We start from the raw sequence: 21,589 nt of genomic DNA on the forward strand, positions 1-21,589 counted from the left end.
CCCCAGTTCTCCCTGGGTTAATCCTGTGGCTACCTTCCTGCACTTGCCTCGGCCCCCAGGGAGAAAGAGAACGGAGGAGCTGGGGTTGGAGTGGGTGACCAGCTGGCTAATGGGCTGAGCTGGGGACGAGGGAGGGCAGGGGCTCTCCTGAGCCCACCTCCAGACAGCCCATCTCCAGCTGGCAGCCCCTCGTATTTCCTCAGTGAACATTCTCCCCTTCGAAGGCTCAGATTAATAAACTCTCCGTAAAACCCGCCCACTGATGTCCATTTTCTGGGTAGCTTCCCCTCCCGGGGCCCCATGGCGTCATCGTTAATCACGCTTCTCCCTTCCCGGGTGACTTTCATCCCGACTGTAATTTACCAAACCCCCACGCCCTGGCCGGGCGAGACCTGCTTACATGTTGGTACGGGGCCCGGGTTAGGGACCTGCGGCCATGAGGGAAGCCCAGAGTCAGTCAATCGATCATTATTTATAGAGCGCTTACTGTGCGCAGAGCACTGGACTGAGCACTTGGGAGAGTACGATATAGCGACAGAACAGACACATTCCCTGCCCAAGAGCTTGCGGCCTGGAGAGGGAGACAGACATTAATATAAGTAAAATCACAGATGTGTACATAAGTACTGTCGGGCTGGGAGAGGGGAGGGATAAAAGGAGCAAGTCAGGGCGATGCAGAAGGGAGTGGGAGAAGAGGAAAGGGAGGCTTAGTCAGGGAAGGCCTTTTGGAGGAGATGTGCTTTCAGTGAAGCATCGAAGCCGGGGGAAAGTAATCGACTGCCGAATACGAAGAGGGAAGGCTTTCCAGGCCAGAGGCAGGATGCGGGCGAGAGGTCGACGGCGAGATAGACGAGATCGAGGTAAAGCGAGTAGTATGGAGCGATGTGTGCGGGCTGGGTTGTGGTAGGAGAGTTGCAAGGTGAGGTGGGAGGGGGCAAGGAGATTGACTGCTTTAAAGCCAATGATGTGGAGTTTCTGTTTGATGCGGAGGTGGATGGGCAACCCCCGGAGGTTCTTGAGGAGTGGGAAAACACGAACTGAACATTTTTGTAGAAAAATGACCCGGGCTGCAGAGTGAAGTATGGACTGGAGTGGGGAGACGCAGGAGATAGGGAAGTCAGCAAGGAGGCTAATAGAGTAATCACAGCATGTTTGCCCGAACTGGAGCAGTGGCAATCTGGAACCTGGACCGGGGCGTCCTGTCTTCCAACTCCCCTTATATTCGGAGCCCTGGCCTTCTGGAAAGCTGACTTTGTAAAGTGCTGCTCTCTCCCCTGCGCACTGGGGAAGGGAAGATTGCCTTATGGGCACCGGTCAGAGCGGTGGAGGGATCTGCCTGGGGTAACCGGTTGAGTCAGGCCCGGGGCTTGGACTAGAGCTTGGAAACTACTGAGCCCAGCCCCGCTGGACTAAGCAGCCGTCGCCAGGGGCCAGGCTTGTTGGGGATGGGACAGGTGGGGCTACCCCCCACCCCCCACCCCCCGGCCACAGGTTTCTGTCCTGAAACTTCCCGGCAGACTCCTCTGCCCCCCGCTTCCAGACCGAAAGCTCGTGGGCAGGGAATGTGCCTGTCATATTGTACTCTCCCCACTGCTTAGTACAGCGCTCTGCACACACCAAAACGTTCAGACCGACTGACTAAGCCGGCTCTCTGGTCTCACCCCCTAGGAGAACCCCCAGAATCTACCCACTACCCCCCAGGATTGTAATCCTGGCTCTGACGTGCCGTGCGACCTTGGCTGAGGCTCCTTCCCTCTCTGTGCTTCCTCGGGAATGCGGCTGTGACCTTGGACAACTTTTTCTCTCACTGGGCTTCACTCCCTCCCTCGGTAAAAGAGTGGATGAACGTCTCTGGTGGAAGTGGTGAAGATGAGTGAGATGGTATCTGTACGGCATATTTTGCTCCTCGGGAGAAATCGGTTATATAAATAGAAGGCATTGTTAACATGACAGTCACAGGAGGGTAGGAGCTTGTTCTGAGTTCTCCAGATGCGCTAGGTAATAGTCAATTGTCCAAACAAAGATAATGGCCCCAATAAATCAAAATCACAAGTAATACACGGGGAGCGGCATGACTTAGTGGAAAAAGCCCAGCCCTGGGAGTTAGAGGACCTGTGCGCTAATCTCAGCTCTGCCACCTGCCTGTTGTGTGACCTCGGGCAAGTCACTTAATTCCTCTGGGCCTCAGTTTCCTCATGTGTAAAATGGGGCTTCGATACCTGTTCTCCTTCCTCCTTAGACTGTGAGTCCCATGTGGGACAGGGACTGTGTCCAACCCGATTCTCTTGTATCCAGCTTAGAACAGCGCTTGACACATAATAAGCCCTTAGTAAATATCACAAAAATAAAAATAATAATGAGGGAAGGGGGTTGGGCAGCTGGGAAGGTGGTTTGGGGAGGCATCTGGGTGATGGCAAGATGGCCGTGGATCACTGGAATCTGTGGCCCCCATGGGTGTCTCAGTGAGGGGCAGCAGAGGGAGGAAAGGCAGGTGTCTCCGAGGGGAAGCAGAAAGGGGAAGGCAGGTGCTTCGGTGAGGGGGAGCAAAAGGGAGGAAGGCAGGTGCCTCAGTGATGGGGAGCAGAGGGAGGGAAGGCAGGTGCCTCAATGGGGGGGAGCAGAGGGAAGGAAGGCAGGTGCCTCGGTGAGGGGGAGCAGAGGGAGGGAAGGCAGGTGCCTCAGAGGGAGCAGATTGGGGGAAGGTAGGTACCTCAGTGAGGAGGAGCAGAAAGAGGGGAGGGAGGTGCCTCAGTGAGGGGGAGCGGAGTGAAGGTAGGCTCACCAATCTGCTGGAAAGAAGCCACAAGGTAGAACGTCCACACCCAGATAATTACCAAGGAAAGCAGCAAAGCACCCTGATTTGTTTCCAGAGCTCCCCCGTTTTCCCGAGAGCTGCGGCAGAGGCATCCACAGTCAAAAAATAGATTTAGCCATTCGTTTCACAAGGACTCGGAGTTACATGGCAATGGGCCTAAAACCTACCTCAGCCCCAACTTTGGGAAGAGAGACGGTATCTGTGGAGGTGTGGGAAGGTCAAGTGCTTCTGGTTCTGGATAACCCGTAACCCTCCCCCGCTCCACTCCTGGCTTGTGGAGCTTGAGAACTCAAAGCTCCTGGTATTTAATTGAGCACGACCTAGTTTCACGACCCGTGGTCTCATGGGAATCGATCTCTCCCCGGCGCTAGAATAATCAATGTGGTCTTTGTTAAGCGCTTACTCCGTGTTGAGGGCCGGGGCAGATCGGACACAAGCAGATCACTTTGTTTCTCTGGGCCTCGGTTTCCTCATCTGTAAGATGGGGGTGAAATCCCTGTTCTCCCTCCTGCATAGACTGTGAACCCTGTGTGGGGCGGGGACCGTGTCCAACCTGACTAGCTTGTATCTACCCCAGCACTTAGTACAGTGCCTGGCAAAAAGACACTGTTGAAAAGATACCACTGTAGTTATCATCACTGTTAGAGCACACATTGCTCCCACTGTTCCTTGATAAATGGGATGCAAGCCACCCAATTGAAGGCAGGCTGCGTGTCCCGAGCCACAGGGGTATAAAAATATTGGGAGTCCCAGTGGGTGATACAGAGGTAAGGCCCCTCTTCAAAGCCCTACTGAGAGCTCACCCCCTCCAGGAGGCCTTCCCAGCCTGAGCCCCCCTTTCCCTCTGCTCTCCCTCCCCTCCCCGCCCCCCCACCCTCTGCTCTTCCCCCTTCCCCTCCGCACTGTGCTCATTTGTATATATTATTTATTACCCTATTGTTAATGAGGTGTAGATCTCCTTGATTCTATTTATCTTGATGATGTCTTGTTTTGTTTTGTTTTGTTGTCTACCCCGTTTAGACTGTGAGCCCGTCATTGGGCAGGGATCGTCTCCGTCTGTTGCCGAATTGTACATTCCAAGTGCTTAGTACTGTGCTCTGCACATATTAAACGCTCAATGAATACTATTGAATGAATGAAAGAAGTAGTAGCATGCCTAGTGGATAAATCACAGGCCTGGGAGCCAGAAGGACCTGGATTCTAACCCCGTCTCTGCTACTTGTCTGCTGTGACCTTGGGCAAATCACTTAACTTCTCTGTGCCTCAGTTATCCCATCTGTAAAATGGGGATTAATAATAATAATAATAATAATGGTATTTGTTAAGCGCTTACCATGTACCAGGCATGTACTAAGCGCTGGGGTGGATACAAACAAATCAGGTTGGACACAGTCCCTGTCCCACGTGGAGCTCACAGTCTCAATCCCCATTTTACAGATGAGGCAACTGAGGCACTGAGAAGTGAAGTGACATACCCAGGGTCACACAGGAGACGAGTGGCGGAGCCGGGATTAGAACCCGTGACCTGACTTCCAGGCCCATGCTCTATCGACTACGTCATGCTGCTTCTCGTGACTGGGAGCCCGATGTGGGACATGGACTGTGTCCAATCTGATTAGCTTGTATCTATTCCAGCACTTAGTATACTGCGTGGCACATAGTAAGCGCTTAACAAATACCATAAAAAAAAAAAGAATAGGAGAAAAGAAGAAGAAAAAGAAGTGAGAGACCCGAGTCTGACTACTGCCCCCTCGCCGTCGCCCAAGGAGGTTCGTGAGACCCTTTTTAAGCTCCTTTGGGGAAATGAGTCAAGATGTTATTCATCTCATAGAGGGGTTCCAAAAATCCTCTATCTGCCTGCAGCACCTTCCCCAGCTCTTCCCACGCAGACAGTCAGTTTCTCTGGAGCTCCCACTGAGCTCAGAGGGCCCCAGGCTCGACACTGGTCCGCCTTCAGAGGGATGATGCGGCTGAGAGAGCCTCAGTAGCGGGAGATAGCATTGTTTTGTCAACATGCTCAACATGCTCGCCCCGCCAGGCTGGTTTCTCTAATGAAAATTGTAGTATTTATTAAGCACAAGTCACTTGGGCAAGTCACTTCACTTCTCTTTGCCCGGAGATAGGGCCCTGAATATGGAGGGAAGGAATCAATCGGTGATAAGTGACCTAGCCTCTGGGAGAGTACAATACCACGGAGTTAGTCGAGGTGTTTCCTGCCCACAACAAGTTTACGGTCTAGAGGAGTCTAGGGAAGGAGGAATGGACATGGCCGCTCAGTTCCCTCATCTGTAAAATGGGAATTAAGACTGTGAGCCCCATGTGGGCTTCAGTTACCTCATCTGTAAAATGGGGATTGAGACAGTGAGCTTCACGTGAGACATGCATTCTGTCCAACCCATTTGCTTGTATCACTCCGGCACATAGTACAGTGCCTGGCAGATAGTAAGCACTTAACAAAATACCGCTATTATTATTAGTATTATGAGAGCCATCATTTCACCTATCCCCTGCTGACAGAGTCATGAAAGGGGCGGAGCTTTCACCATGGGCAGAGATGTTCAAGGAATTTTCTGAATTTACGGGGGTGGAAAAGGAGTCCTGACAGGATATGCCTCAGGCCCTGGGCACACGAACCTTGAGTAAACCTTCCAGGCCAAGAGCCCGACAACAACGATGATGATCTCCTCAGAAAAGAGGCCCGAGTGTGGAGGGCCGGATGGGTGTAACCACTTCAAAGGCTCTCACCCCAGGACAGTGGGTGGGGAGCACTAGAGTCCCAACCCTCAAACCAGCCCGAGGCCAAGGGGGAAACAAGTTTGCCCGGAGATAGGACCCTGAATATGGAGGGAAGAAATCTATGGATGGTATTTATTGAGTGCTTACTGTGTGAGAAGCACTGGATCAAGCACTTGGGAGTGTAGAGTACCACAAAATTAGTAAACACGTTCCCTGCCCACAACAAGCTTAGAGTCTAGAGGAGTCTAGGGAAGGGGGAATGGACATGGCAGCTCGGACAGATGTTGGAGGGGTCCGGGTGGTGGTCTCCAGGTCCCCAGGTCCTCACTGTCCTCCCAGAAAGTATAATGCTGCTCTTTCATTCCTTAATTCAACTAGGCACTTCCCCACCCCACCACCAAGCCTCCTCTACCCTGCTCCTCTGCAGGAGACATTCCTCCTCCAGAAGAAAAGCCTACAAACCCACCCAACCACCTCCTCAAGCCTTCCACCACACAGGGGGTCATATTCTATAGTCAATTATTTACTTTGCTTGTCTCATCCTGATATATTTGGGTTACTAATAATAACAACGGTGGTATTTTTAAGTGCTTACTATGTGTCAAGTGCCGTGTTAAACGCTGGGGTAATAATAATAATGTTGGTATTTGTTAAGCACTTACTATGTGCCGAGCACTGTTCTAAGCACTGGGGTAGACATAGGGGAATCAGGTTGTCCCACGTGGGGCTCACAGTCTTAATCCCCATTTTACAGATGAGGGAACTGAGGCACAGACAAGTTAAGTGACTTGCCCACAGTCACACAGCCGACAAGTGGCAGAGCTGGGATTCGAACTCATGAGCCCTGACTCCAAAGCCCATGCTCTTTCCACTGAGCCACGCTGGGTACGTACAAGGCAAGTCAGATCAGACACGGTCCCTGTCCCATGTGGAGCTCAGTCTTAGAGGGAGGGAGAACAGGTATTGAATCTCCATTTTATAGATGAGGAAATTGAGGTGCAGTAAAGTTAAGTGACTGGTTCAAGGTCACACAGCAGGTAAGCGGCAGAGCCAGGAGCAGAACCCAAGTCTCTCGACTCCCAGGCCTGTCCTCCTTCCACTAGGTCACACTGCCAACCTACTCACTAAACCTTGAGCTTGTCTATCTTGCCGCCAACCCTTTGCTCACATCCTCCCTCAGGCCTAGAACTTCCTCCCCCTTCATATATGACAGTCCGCCCCTCTTCTCATCTTCAAAGCCTTCCTAAAATCATGTCTCCTCTAAGAGGCCTTCTAATCAATAAATCAATCAATGGCATTCATTGCGTGCTTACCAAGTGCACGGCACTGTACTAAGCACAGCAGAGTAGAGTAAAATACAACAGAGTAGGTAGATATGTTCCCTGCCCCTATGGAGCTTACAGTCCAGAAGGAAAGACAGACATTATGCATATATCTAAATTATAATTACTACCTATAAATTGCAGACATGTACACAATCGCTGTGGGGTTGAGGGTGGGGTGAATATCAAATACCCAAAGGATACCGACACAAGCGTATCGGCAACACAGAAGGGAGAGGGAGTCGGGGAAGAGAGCTTAATTGGGGAAGGCCTTTTGGAGATGTGACCTAAATAGAGTTTTGCGGGTAGGGAGAGTGGTGGTCGGGCGTACATGGAGCGGAAGGAAGTTCCAGGCTAGGGGAAGGATGCAGGAAAGGGGTTGGTAATAATTATGGTCTTTGTTGAGTGCTTACTATGTGCGAGGCACTGTACTAAGCGCTGGATTGGCAGCGAGATCCGAGTACAGTGAGCAAGCTGACGCTAGAGGAACGCAGTGTGCAGACTGGGCTTTACTATGAGATCGGTGAGGTAAGGTAGGAGGGGGGGTGCTGATTGAGGGCTTTAAAGCCGATGGTGAGGAGTTTCTGTTTGATGCGGACTAAATTTTCACCTCCCTACCCTATTCTCCCTACCTTCTGCTCTGCCTAGGGTCTGCACGCCCACAGCACTTTTACTCCCTAAATGCTCCCGGCTCCTCTTTCTCTAATTCTGTCTCCTCCTGTAGACTGTAATCCTCTTGTGAGCAGGGTGCACGTCTACCAACTCTGTTGTACTGTACTCTCCCATCGAAGCACAGCGCGCTGCACACAGTAAGCACTTAATAAATGCCATTCATCGATTGAGCGGTAAGACGGCGATAAAATGCCTGTTCTCCTTCCCTCTTTTTTTGTATGGTATTTGTTAAGATACGTGCCAGACCCTGTACTGAGCGCTGGGGTAGATACGAGCTAATCAGTTCGGACACAGTCCGTGTCCCGCTCACAATCTTAATCCCCACTTTACAGATAAGGTAACGGAGACACAGAGAATTTAAGTGTCTTACCCAAGGTCATAGAGCAGACAAGTGGCAGAGCTGGGATTAAAACCCAGGTCCTTCTGACTCCTAGTCCCGCGCTCTATCCACTAGTCTCTTAGACTTCAGGGAAGCAGTGTGGCCCAGTGGAAGGAGCAGGGACCCGAGAGTCAGAGCAGCTGGGTCCCGATCCCGGATCTGCCACGTATCTGCTGCGCGACCTCGGGTGAGTCACGTCGCTTCGCCGCGTCTCGGGTTCCTCGTCCGTAAAAGGGGGATTAAATCCTACTCCCTCAAACTTAGACTCTGAGCCCCAGGTGGGAGAGGCTGTGTCCCCGACCCGGTTAACCACGGGAAGCAGCGTGGCTCAGTGGAAAGAACCCGGGCTTGGGAGTCAGAGCTCATGGGTTCGAATCCCGGATCCGCCACTTGTCGGTTGGGTCACTCTGGGCGAGTCACTTAACTTCTCTGTGCCTCAGTGACCTCCTCTGTAAAATGGGGATGAAGACTGGGAGCCTCACGTGGGGCGACCCGATTCCCCTGCATCCACCCCAGCGCTCAGACCAGTGCTCCGCACATAGTGAGCGCTTAATACCAACATCAATACTGTCACTATTATTCTCGGTGCCTCGGTTCCCTCATCTGTCAAATGGGGATGAAGACTGGGAGCCCCACGTGGGACAACCTGATCCCCTTGCATCCCCCCGGCGCTTGGCACGTAGTAAGCGCCTACCAAATGCCATCGTTATTATTAACTCCCATTAATTGACAACCGCGCCTGACACACAGGAAGGACTTCCCAAGTACCCTAATTATCATTAGACTTGGAGTCCCACGTGGGCCGGTGACTGATCTCATCACCTCCTCCCTCCCCCCGTGTTGGGCACGCGGCAGGCGTCTACTAAACACCATCATCGCTGAGGACGTCGCAGCCACGGCCGCAGGGCCCCCGGTCCTTCGCCCCTATTGATGACGCCGATGGGTGGGGCAAGGTAACCGTCACAACCAGCCCCGCCTCCCCAGAAGCGGCCGTCGCGGAGGAGCCCTCGGCCTCCTTCCTCCCTTTGCCATCGCCGACCTCGACGATGGATGAGGAGAGACCGGGCGAAGAAAGAACCAGGCGGGAGGCCGAGGGGACGGCGGCGGCGGGCGACCTCCAATCCCCAGCCTGCCCCGCGCGGGAGGGAGGGGCGAACGCCAGACTGACTCCAATTCCCGGCGGGCCCCGCGCGGGCGGCCGAGGAGCGGCCGAACTCCAATTCCCGGCGTGCCCCGCGCGGGCCGGTGGCCGACGAACGGCCGAACTCCGATTCCCGGCGGGCCTCGCGCGGGCGGCCACCGAGGGGCGGGGCGAGGCGGAGCGGGGCGGGGCCGGCCGGCCGGGAGAAGAGCGCTGCCCGGCGGGGGAGGCGAGCCAGTAGGAGCGGAGCGCCGGAGAGCGGAGGGCGGCCGTGGTCGTTTCCATCTGGGGCCGGGGCTCGGCGACGGTTCCCTCCGCTCCCCTCTCCCCCGGGCGTACCACGGCCCGTCGCTTAAGATCGGAACCGCCTCGTCCCCCCGTTCGCTCCCCCGTTTCCATCTTCGGCTCCGCTTCGTCGCCATGGCCCGGCCGTTAGTGCCCAGCTCGCAGAAGGCGCTGCTCATGGAACTCAAAGAACTGCAGGAGGAGCCGGTAGAGGGTTTCCGGGTGACTCTGGCCGATGAGGACGATCTGTACAACTGGGAAGTGGCCATCTTCGGACCCCCTAACACCTACTATGAGGGTGGCTACTTTAAGGTGAGGAGAGGGGAGGGGGTCTCCTCTCCCACCGCTTTGGGAGATCCCCCGTTCCCTCTCTCCCTCCCTCCCCCCCTCCCGGGTCACTCTTCCCGCCTCCCCGCACCCCGAATTGGGTCCCCGCATTGTGGCCCAAGAGGCCGATTCCCGGCTTCCCTCTTCCCCCTACCTTCCTGGGGCCCTCCTGCCTGGTTCGGGCCTGGGACGTTTCCCGGCCGACCCCGGCGCCACGGGACCTTTCAGGTCTCCTTCCCTTCCTTGGGGTCCGGACGGATCCTCTCTCTATTTGTGGCTCCCTAGACCGGAGTTTCCGTGACTCCCTTTTTTAATCTCAGAACGCCCCCTCACCTTCCTTCTTCCCCAGGGCCAGGGGAGGCCTGGGCCAACGTGTCCCGTTCCCTCCCCCGTCCCCCTCCCGCCTCCGGCCCCCCTTCCCTTCTCTTCCACCTCGTTCCCAGAGGAGACAAAGGATCGGATGCGGCTCTCCAAACCCTCATGGGGGTCTTAGAGAAATCGGTGGAGTAGTTTATTGTTGGGGGGGGGCACCTCGGGCATAAGTGGGGAGGGAGTAGGGGGTCCTGCCGCTCTCCTGACCCGAGGTATTACAGGGGTGGGCTAAAGGCGCTGGGGTTGGGAGTGGTTGGGATGACAGGCTGTGAGTCCATTTGGCTCAGGGTCAGGGCGGTTAAGAGCTTCCCAACAAAAACTGAGAGAGACAAGCCAGGGAGTGACTCTTAGAGAGCATCAACTCCCTAGGTTGTAAACTCCTTGAGGGCAGAAATCGTGTCTACATAGGCTATTGGTGTCTCCCAAACTAAGTCCGGGGCTCTGCTCACCGTAAGCACTCGACACATACCACAGACCGATTGCTACTTGCTGGGGGCAGGTTAGCATTGATTTCCCTCCTCCTCCTCTTCCATTCTAAGAGGTCCCCCTGGGTCCTCTTTGAAAAGTGGCAGCAGTTCAGGCTCGGGGGTGGGGAGTTGGAAATCCTCAGAACTTAGTACAGTGCTCTGCACACAGTAAGTGCTCAATAAATATGATCGGTTGATGGGTTGGCCATTATCTTATCTGCCCCGCAGGATAGTTGTAGAGTAGCCCCCTCCAGGGAAATCGGATCAAAGCCTTCACTTGGCCTGTGTAGATCTGGTTCCCTGGCAGGAATTGGACAGACCTGTTGCCTCATCACAGGGTTTGAAGACAGACTGCAGGACTGCATTTCTCACAGGCTGGCTCCTATCTCTTCTTCCTTTGCTTTGTCTGGACTTGCTGGCCTTAGTGAGATTGGGGGAGGGGAGGGGGGAGAGAGAGAGAGTGTGTGTGTGTGTGTTTGTGTTGGGGGGCGGGGGGGGGGGGGGGGGGAGTTCCTCCTGACACCCCTGAGCCGACTTCCTTTTCTCCTCCCCCGCTCAGTGAATGAACAGTCTCACCAGACTTGAGCCCAGAGTGCCAGCTTCTTGGGTATAAGGTGACTCCTTCAGCTTCTGATCTCTGGAAATGGAAGGGAAACCCATATGGCAACTCCAAATGGTTGGAATGGGCAGCACCGGTTCCTTTTTCCCCTCCCAAAGGAGACGTATTTTTTTTAATGGTATTTAAGTGCTTTCCATATGCCAGGTACTGTACTAAGCACTGGGATAGATACAAGTCAGTCAGGTTGGTCACAGGCCATGTCCCATATGGGGCTCACAGTCTTAATCCCCATTTTACAAAGGAGGTCACTGAGGAACAGGAGAAGTGAAAGGACTTGTCTGACGTCACACAGCAGACAGGTGCCGGAGCCAGGATTAGAACCCAGGTCCTCTGACTCCCAGGCCCGGGCTCTTTCCACTAGCCCACGCCGCTTCTCTGTGATCCCCGTCCAGAGGACCCCGTAGGCCTCCCCCGCCAAGAACCGGGGAGCTTTTTCCCCGATCGGAGGTTAGCGTGGGGCTCTCTGTAAGGGCGTTTCCCTTTCAGGGTTTGACTTTAAGCTGGGTTTTAGGTTCGTCCCTTTTGGGTCACGGGAGCAAATGGATAAACCAGGGTTGAGGAGGAGAAGGAGGCCTAGAAGCGTAGCGCCTCATCGCCCTCCCCTCTGCAGAAAGGGCTCAGGAGGGCGGCATGGGACGCAAAGGAGCCGGCGGCCCGCCAGGGAAAGCCACTTCAGTTCATTTGGACTCTCTGGAGGTGGTGTGGGGATGGGGGAAGAGGGGGGCGAAGGCTCTGAGCCTGCTGGCTGGGCAGCTGGCTGGCTCTACATTTCTGTGCTTTCATCTCGGAACGGCTGGTCCCCCGTGGGCCTGTGTTGTGGAGGGTGGAATTGCGGGAGCACCAGAAGCACGAGTTGGAGTTACCTTAGTGAATGGTGGTCGTGTCGGGGCTGTTGCTAAATTGGGGAGGCCCTGTGGTTGAAGGGGCTGGGGAGGCTTCTCCTTTTGGATGAGGACCAGCCCGGAAACCCAGGTAAACAGTTCTCTAGGGCTGCTTCCCCCAGACGCTCTTGTCTGCTCGGGAGTAGCCGCCTGCTGGGGTCCTGCATCTGTTCCCAGGGACACCCTGGAATTCCACCTGAGGACTCTTCCCAGGTCCTCCAAGAAGAGGCTTATCGGCATCTCTTTTGGTGGTCTCTCGTCTCTAACATTTTAAGCTCTTTCTCCCTGAGCCCCATGAACAGCAGGAAGGCAAAGCCCTGGGTGGTGGATGGTCATGCTAGAATCAGTCAGTGAGGCTTTGAATCCAACAGCTTGTATCTTTCTCTCTCTATCTGTTTCTCTCCTTCACCCTTCCTCCCTCCTCTCACGCAAGGGGTCGGCATGGTCTCTATCCACAGTTAGGGCTTGGCAGTAACTTGATTCTGGGTCAGCGGAATGGGAACGGCCTGGAGATAACCTGCCACTGTTCCACCTCCACGGTTGCCTTCCTCCATAGAGGTGCTGCCCCTTAAGCACCCTCGGTGCACCATTTCCCCCCCGCAAGGGCCTTGTACCTGGCGGTAGGGGCATCCGTTCTAGGCCCAAGAGCGGCCTGGGTGGAGTGCCGGGAGGCAGGGAGTCCATCGTCCCGACCTGGCCCGGATACCGAGGCCCCGCGTGACCTTCAGCCAGCGGCCGCGCCATCTGGGAGGGGCTCCTCAAATCCCAGAGCCAGAAGGGAGGCCGTTGGAATCATCCCCCCCACCCCACCCCCCGGCCTCCAGACGGGCCCCAGCACTAGGGGAAGCATCGAGGGGGACCAGAGTGATTGTTTCCTCTGGTCATCCTTCCCCTTGGAGGGGGATTGGCTGTCCTGTCCCAACAACGGGATGAGAAGCTGTCTGGGATGGGTTGCAGCCTAGAAATTCCAAGCAGTCAGATTTGGGGTCTGGAATTCCAGGTAGCCAGAATTCAGGGCCTGGAAATTTAGCCGGGATCAGGGCCTAGATAAACAAAAACAACTGGGTTGGGCTTCCTCTGTTTACCTGCGCGGCTGGTACGCAGACCAGGAAGTCAACATAGCCTGGTCACAATGGGGTAGGGGGTGGGGTGGGGAAGGGGAGCAAGTTAGGGCAGAGCCAGCAGAGGAAAGTTCCTCTGAGCTTTCTGAACTCCCTGAGCCCGTTCCCCCCGGAAGCATGCCCTCCGGCAGAAAGTGTAGAGGGTGGGAAGCTCGTGTCCAAACTAAAGGCTCAGCAAGCAGCAGGTGGTCTGCCAGAGGACACCCTTTCCAGGGTCTGTCCCCTCAGGTGGGCTCGCCAAGCGGGATGGGTGGGAGCAGACACCCCGAACACAACCGAGCCCAGGAGGAAAGCATGCCGCTCGCGGCTCCCTCCCTCCCCTTCTTTCTGTCGGCCTCCTCTAGGCCAGACCAGAATTCTCGGCTCTCATTCTGTTCCGGGGAGGCAAACAGGCGAACGCTTGAGACTCCACTGGGTGGCATAAAACCTACTGAGGGGTGAGAGGAAGTGGGTCGAACTCGCTCCAAGAGACTTAATAACGATGATACTTTAGCCACTTACTATGTGCCAACCTCTCGGGTAGATAAAAGATCATCGGGTCGGACCCTGTCCTACGAGGGGGCTCCCAATCTAACTGGGAGGACGACAAGGGATTGAATCCTCATTTTAAAGCTGAGGAAACTAAGGCACAAAGAAGTGAAGTGACACGCCCAGGGGCAGAGCTGGAGGATTAGAATCCAGGTTCTGCGACTCCCAGACCCTTGCTCTTTCCAGGAGGCCACACTCCTTCCCTTAGATTGACACTGGCCCTTCTCAGAGTGTAACTCCGGTAGTAGGAGAGAGGACAAGCCCGGGAGAGGGAGGAGAGAGACACCTGATTCCCTAACTCCTCCCCGCCTGGTTTGTTTCCGTCTGCAGGCCCGCCTCAAGTTTCCTGTCGATTATCCTTACTCCCCTCCGGCCTTCCGCTTCCTGACGAAAATGTGGCACCCTAACATCTACGAGGTATATTCTGGAGGGTCCCCGCTGCTCTTGAGCGGTCTCTGAGATCTCTGGGGGCCTCCCGGTCCCTGAGCGGTGGGAGTCGTGTGGAGAGGCGTTCTGTCTCCCAACCTCGTCCCAGGCTCTGAGGTGAAAACACCCCAGGATTGACCCTAGAAGGCTTTGTGTTGGGATTCATCGAGGCCGGGCTAGCCCCAGGACCGGGCGGTTTGGTTTCAGCCCCGAAGCTGGATCTAGAGCCCCGGGAAGGAGGTGGTGGAATTTGGGACCTTTGCTTCGTTTCCAAACTCCTGCCCGTCGTGGTCCACTCTCTGGCCCCTGGCCCCCTTGCCTCCTGCCGGGTTCCGACTCAGCTCGGTAGCACCGGCCCAGGTGGGCATCCCGGGTTCGTGATTCGGGGCAACCGGGCGGCAGGAAGATCCGGTCCCGGGAGCAGGCCCGGGTGTAGTAAACTCTCCCTCCCTTCTCTCTCTCGCCCCCGTCTTTGTATGTGCTCAGAGTGGAGACGTTTGTATCTCAATCCTCCACCCTCCAGTAGATGATCCCCAGAGCGGGGAGCTCCCCTCCGAGAGATGGAATCCCACCCAGAACGTCAGGTGAGTGGGATCTCGCTGCCTTGGCTCCCTGTCGGAAATAACCCCGAGGGCGTCGGAGGCGCCTCCGACCTCGAGCTGGCCCTTGAGGCCCGGGGGGCCTGTCCCCTCCCCGAGTGGACTGCAGTTGAAGCGTCCGGCGGGCTTTTCGGTTGGGCCGGTGGGGCCTGGGACTCGGCACGCCGAACGCGACCCGCTCAGCGGGTTCCGCCGGGCTGAGCGTCCGTCCTCCGACTAGGCCGCCGTCTCGGCCCAGCTTATTGAATTGCGCTCTCCCGGGCGTTCAGTACAGTAGCTCTGCCCGCTGTTTGTAAGCGCTCCACAAGTGCCGTTGATCGATTCCAAAACCCAAAGCTCATTCCCACCCGATACTCCGTCCTCTACATCTCAAGTCTCCAGTCGGGGGTGAAAGTGTTTCTCCCTCTTCTTCCCCCCCCCACCCCACTTCCCCCGCCACTCCCCCGCGTCTTCGCGACTGGACAGCTTAATGGTCTTCTCATCTCTTGCCTCCCTCTCTGGGCAGGACCATCCTCTTAAGCGTGATCTCTCTACTCAGTGAGCCAAACACATTCTCACCAGCCAATGTGGACGCCTCGGTGATGTACAGGAAGTGGAAGGAAAGTAAAGGGAAAGACCGAGAGTATGTCGACATCATCCGGTGAGAGAGAGAGAGTTGACCGTGTGTAGTGGTGGGGGTTGGAGGGGAAGTGGGAAGCTTCTAGGTGCTCAGTAAATACCTTCAAATGAATGAAAGGAGCAATTTGGGCCTGAGCACGCGGCCCACTTCAAATGGGGGCAAGATGGAGTACGCAGGGCTCAATTGGAACAGGCCTCCCGACTCCCAAAGCGTGAGAGCCCCCAAGGCTGGGGGCCTGAATCCAGTCTTCAACTTGACTCTCCAAGCACCTAGCCCTTCGGGGGCCACTCCGTACAGCCTCGCGGATTGACACCGCCCCCCATTTCCTGACAGTCAATGGGCCTGGGTCTGACCTGTGGACAGGGAACGTGTCTACCAACTCTGTTATATTGTACTCTCCCGTGAGCTTAGTACAGTGCTCTGCCCACCGTGCTCAATAAATATGGTCGATAGATATAATTGGTGATCTTCATTCAGTCGTATTTATTGAGCGCTTACCGTACGCCGAGCACTGTACTAATCGCTTGGAAAGTACAATTCAGCAACAAATAGAGACAATCGCTACCCAACAGTGTGCTCACAGTCTAGAATAATAATGGTATGTGTTAAGCGCTTACTATGTGCCAGGCACTATGCCAAGTGTTAGGGTAGACACGAGGTGTTCGGGTTGTCCCAGGCGGGGCTCACAGTCCTAATCCCCATTTTCCAGATGAGGGAACTGAGGCACAGTGAAGTGAAGTGACTTGCCCAAAGTCACACAACTGACAAGTGGCGGAGGCGGGGTTAGAACCCACGACCTCTGATTCCCAAGCCCGGGCTTTTTCCACTATGCCACGCTGTCGATTAATAATGATAATAATAATGCTATTTGTTAAGCGTTTACTGGGTGCCAAGCGCTGTTCTAAGCGCTGGGATAGGTACAAGGTTATCAGGTTGTCCTATCAGGTGGCCCCACGTGGGGCTCACAGTGCTTGGTTCATAGTAAGCACTTAACAAGGACCGTTGTTCTTATTCCCTTAGACTTTGAGCCCCTCGCGGGACAGCGACTCTTGTATCTTCCCCCGCATCTAGTGCAGTGCTTGACATGTAACGAGCACTTAACACGTACCACCGTATTATGTCGGCCACCACGAAGGAGGTGCTGGTTTCCACTTGATTCGTGGGTCCTTCACCTGTCTCATGGGCCCGAATCACTCCGCTGCCTGAGCAGTGACTCAGATGACTGGAGCCTTCTGAGCCAGTCCGACAGGCAGCCGTGCCCTGAGCCCCATGGGAATGACCATTCTTTCTCAGTGGCTCAAGAGCGGGAGGGGCCCCTATTAATAAAGAAGAGAAATCTTTATTCCCTTTGGGGCTGTAAGTTCTGGTCTCCTTTCCGTTCTTTGGATCTAAAAAAAACCAGGAGATTTACGTGACATAAAAGGGAAACCGAGTTTTCACCTTGGCAGACTGAGGTGAGGCAGACTTCTGCCAGGTGTGAGAAGCAGTATGGCCCTGTGGAAAGAGCATGGGCCTGGTAATCAGAAGACCTGAGTTCTAATTCTGGCTCCACCACTTGTCTGCTGTGTGACCTAGGGCAAGTCACTTCACTCTGTCTCCATTACCTCATCTGAAAAATGGGGAATAAGCCTGTGAGCCCTGTGTGGGGACATGGACTGTGTCCAACCTGATGATTCTGCATCTGCCCCAGCACTTAGTTCAGGGCCTGGTACATAGTAAGTGCTTAACAAATACCATTTAAAATTTTTTTTCTTTTAATTTAAAAAAGTGTGGTAAACTGCTGCCCAATAGCCCTGTTTCCCCAGCAGATAGAAGCTGGAGCTGGGGCTCGTCTCTGAGCGATTAGATGGGGAAAAGGGTCCTGAAAGGTTGAGACAATAACCCACCTCAGGTCACAATAATAATAATAATTGTGGTATTTAAGTGTGTACTGTCAATCACCGGTATTTATGGAGCACTTGGAGTGTGCAGGGCTCTGTACTAAGCATGTGAGAGAGTCCAGTAGAATAGAATCGGTAGATTCCCTGCTCTCTGCCCTCAAGGAGCTTACAATCTAATTGCCAAGCACTGGGTGGGTAGATAAAACGTCATTAGGTCAGGCACAGTCCCTGCTCCATGATGGGGCTCCCAGCCTAAGGGGAAGGGAGAACGGGCTGAAGCGGCATTTACAAGTGAAGAAATTGAGGCTAATAGAGAAGTTCTCCCAAGGTCACATGGCAGGCCAGGGGCGGAGCTGGGCTTAGAACCCAGGTTCCCTGACTCTCCGGCCTGGACTCCTTCCACTAGGCCTCGCCGCTTCGCTGAGCTGGGTTGGCATTAGAGGCGAAGGGTTTGAGGACCAGGTCAGGGCTAAGTGTTCCTGTCGAACCAGTGTTTTCTACGGCTGAGTCACTGAAAGAGACGAATCGATCTTGTCGGTTCCAAGAGCCAGTTTGGAGATGTGTGGGTGAAGCGGCCTGGGAGGTGCGTGGACGGGAAGACTTCCCGCCCCGGCAGTTTGAGAACACTGTCCACTCGAGCAGGTACGCTCTCCCAAGCACCTTGGGTCTAAGATGAGGACATTTCTGCCTGGCTCTATTGCTCTCTGTAAAAGGGACACTGAGTGGAGAACCTACAAGGTTTTTTCTTCCCAGGCCAGTGCGCCAACCTTCCATGCCAGGGATTCAAACCAGGAAGTGTCAGGAGAGGGAAGGGGGGCTTCTTTGACACCCCCGGAGAGGCCTTGCTACCCTAGAGCAGGCAATTAGCCATCAAGTGAAGCCTGCACGTGTTGGGGGGGAGGGATAGTGTGCCAAACGGGAAAAGGCAGTACAGCGGGGCCCAGTGGAAAGAGGATGGGCCTGAGACTCGGAGGACACAGGTTCTAATCCCGGCTCTGTAAAAGCAGCGTGGCTCAATGGAAAGAGCCCGGGCTTGGGAGCCAGAGGTCATGGGTTCGAATCCCGGATCCACCACCTGTAAGCTGTGTGACTGTGGGCAAGTCACTTAACTTCTCTGTGCCTCAGTTACCTCACATGGAAAATGGGCATTAAGACGGTGACCCTCATGTGAGACAACCTGATTACCTTGTATGTACCCCAGCGCTTAGAACAGTGCTCTGCACATAGTAAGCGCTTAACAAATACCAACATTATTATTATTATGACCTTGGGCCTGTCCCTTCGCTTCTTTGGGTCTCAGTTTCCTCATCTGTCAAGTGGGGATTCGATTTCCGTTCTCCCTCCCCCTTAAACCGCGAGCCCACGTGGGGCAGGAACTGTGTCCGACTGTGTGATCTTGTGTCTTCCTCGCGCTTGGTACGGTGCTTGGCGTGTAGTAAGTGCTTAACAGATGACACTATTATTACCACTCTAGGAGTGGGCATCAAGGTCCTGGCCACGCCAGCTAGAATTGGGGGCAAACCAGGGATTGGTGACAGCTGTCCTAGGGAGAGAGCACTTCACTCAGTATTTATTGAGCACCTACTGTAGGCAGAGCGGGTACTTTGTTAATGAATTGTACATCGCCTTGATTCTATTTAGTTGCCATTGTTTTTACGAGATGTTCTTCCCCTTGACGCTGTTTAGTGCCATTGTTCTTGTCTGTCCGTCTCCCCCGATCAGACTGTAAGCCCGTCAAACGGCAGGGACTGTCTCTATCTGTTGCCGACTTGTTCATCCCAAGCGCTTAGTACAGTGCTCTGCACATAGTAAGCGCTCAATAAATACTATTGAATGAATACTAGTTGTGTGGGTGAGTGCAAGAGAAGTAAGACCCAGCTCCTGCCCTCGGCAGGAGGGGGGAGGGGAAGCAAGAAGGTATATTGTATGCATACACGCCCGGAGGCTAAACATTCAGTGGATATCCCAGCAGGAGAAGGGCCCAAATGAATCCAGTAGTTATGCGGAATGTTCCTTGGCATGAGCATTAGCACTGAGGGTCGACCATGGCAACGAGTTGCAGGTGGAATTTCAGAAGTGTTCAGGATGGGAAGGGCAGAGTTGAAGGAGTCTGAACAACCAGGAAGCGTTAGAGAAGGGGGGAGGTGGACGTTGGAGGTCTTTTACCTAACGAAGCCCCTCCATATCGAAGCCGTCCCCGTCCAAGGGGAAGGGGGAGGGAGGGACATGAAGGAAGGCGGGGGTACTGCCTGCCTTGGGGTACAACGTGGACTTGAGAGAGAAAAATAATAATTGTGGCATTTGATTAGGCCCTCATCTCTCCCACTGGCCCTCCCTTCTGCATCGCCTATGCACTTGGTTCCGTCCCCCTCAAGCACTTGATACTTGCCCCACCACAGTGTGCGTGTCCCCGATTCTCTTCCATTTCCCCTGTCAGTCATTTATTTCATTGTCTTCCCTCTCTAGATAGTCAGCTCCGTGTTGTAGGCAGGGATCGTATCTATCAACTGTACTGTATGGTTCTCTCCCAAGCTCGTAGAACGGTGCTTGGCAAACAGTAAGGGCTCAAGTACCGTGGATGGATGGTGAACGCTTACTAGGTGCCAGGCGCTCCTCCGAGCACTGGGGCAGTCACAATTCAATCAGGGTGGACACACTCCCTGCCCCACACATGGGACTCACAACCTAGAGGGGAGGGAGAACGGGGATTGAATCCCCATTTGACAAGATGAGAAAACTGAGGCCCAGGGAGGATGAACAACTCATCTCAGGTGACCCAGCAGGCCGGGGGCGGAGACGGGATGAGAACCCAGGTGTCTGGCCTCTCAGCCCTGTGCTTTTTCCACCGGGCCGTGCTGCTGCTTCTCTAAGCCGCAGTTGTGATTTAGATAGAATTTAGTCATTTCTGAGGAAAGGGCATCCTCTCTCGTTGAAGGCAAGACAGGGCAGCCAGACCGGGACCCCGTCCCAGCTTCCGTCCCCGCTCTCCTAACCTGTCCTTTATCTCTCCGCCACCGCCGCGCCAGGAAGCAAGTCCTGGAAACCAAGGAAGATGCCGACCGTGACGGGGTGAAAGTGCCAACCACCCTGGCGGAGTACTGTGTTAAGACCAAGGTTCCGGGCTCGGACGAAGGCTCCGATCTCTTCTACGATGACTATTACGAGGACGATGCCGTGGAAGAGGAAGCCGGCAGCTGCTTTGGGGAAGACGGCGATGATTCTGGCAACGAGGAGTCTTGACAGCTCTCCCCACCCTCCCCACCGTGGGAGATACTAACTCACAGAATGTTACCTCAGACTAGGAACCTGACATCAGTTTGAAATTTCTGACGATCCATCGGCCTCCCCCACCCCCACCCCTCCACCTCCCACCAATGGGCCCTCTACCTCACGGGAGATTTAGGTTTCTCGTTGTCCTCATTTTTCTGCGCATTGAAGAAAAGCAGCCATGACCTGTCTCGCTACCTTGTTTTCTGACCCGCAGGGGAACGTATCGAGTGCTAGGGGGAGGATGAGACTACCCGGACTTTGGGCCTGGTAGCTTCTGGGACGTTTTTTCCCCCTCCGTGTCTCCGTCTCCTCACCGCCGCCGACCTCCCAAGCGGTCTCGTCACCCTCGGCGAAGGGGAGAGGCGGGCCGTTGGGGTAGGTCTAGGTCGCTTGCGGGAGTGGGGGGCAGGGAGTCGCGGGCGAATCGGGAGCGCTTGGAGGGGGGCTGGGGAGAGGCAGATGGGGGCGCGCACGCTCGCCCGCCTCTGGCCAGGTCGCTGCCACCCGGGAGTGGCCGGCGTGCCCGGGGAGAAGGGGACTCCGGCCGAAACTGCGATCCGACTTCCCTCCTCGCCGGCCCCGCGGCCCCGCGGCCTCGCTTTCTGGCTTTCTCCAGCTCTTTGGTGTGTCTGTGCGGCACCGGGGCTGGCCAGTAGAGGGGACCCGTGCGCCTTGGGGAGGCGGCCCGCCTGTCCCCGCTCGGTTTCCCCGCCGCTGGCCTTGCCCTACGGTATTCTCTGCGCTCAGGGGCGGCAGGCGAGCCTGTCGGGAGGGGGATTTGCGGGGCGGGACATCACAGCTGTGCTGTTGAGCTTGGTGGAGGGGGATTTTAAAAAAATTCTAGTGGGAAGGCGAGGGTGGGCGGGGAGAATTTTGTCATCTCTTTTCTGTTTGTTTGGAGAGATTGAATAAAATTCGACTTTGAGATTGGGGTGTGGCTAGTCATCACCCTCGCCTCTTGGGCGAGAGAGCGCAGGGCCCCGGCGCTGGGGGCGAGCAAGTCGGACCGGCCCGGCCGGCCCCGGGAGGAGTCCGCGGGAGATGAAGCCCCGGCATCCCCTTCGTCGGGCCCGGGCCGTACTCCTCCCCGGGAGATCGATCGGTTTTGTCCCGAGTGCTTACTGCGTGCA

General features: G+C 55.1%; 1 protein-coding gene across 1 annotated transcript; it reads left to right on the forward strand.

Annotated features, from left to right (window-relative positions):
- Positions 1-9,259: 9,259 nt before the first annotated feature.
- On the forward strand, positions 9,260-20,641 carry CDC34 (cell division cycle 34, ubiqiutin conjugating enzyme). The gene is made up of 5 exons (XM_007657706.4): positions 9,260-9,662; positions 13,996-14,082; positions 14,578-14,675; positions 15,196-15,330; positions 20,216-20,641. Exons 1-5 carry the CDS (start codon positions 9,486-9,488, stop codon positions 20,427-20,429), a joined length of 711 nt encoding a protein of 236 aa, XP_007655896.1. The 5' UTR covers positions 9,260-9,485; the 3' UTR covers positions 20,430-20,641.
- The last annotated feature ends 948 nt before the right edge of the window (positions 20,642-21,589 follow it).

The sequence above is a fragment of the Ornithorhynchus anatinus genome, chromosome X1 (genome assembly GCF_004115215.2).
Source record: "Ornithorhynchus anatinus isolate Pmale09 chromosome X1, mOrnAna1.pri.v4, whole genome shotgun sequence".
Lineage (NCBI taxonomy): Eukaryota > Metazoa > Chordata > Mammalia > Monotremata > Ornithorhynchidae > Ornithorhynchus > Ornithorhynchus anatinus.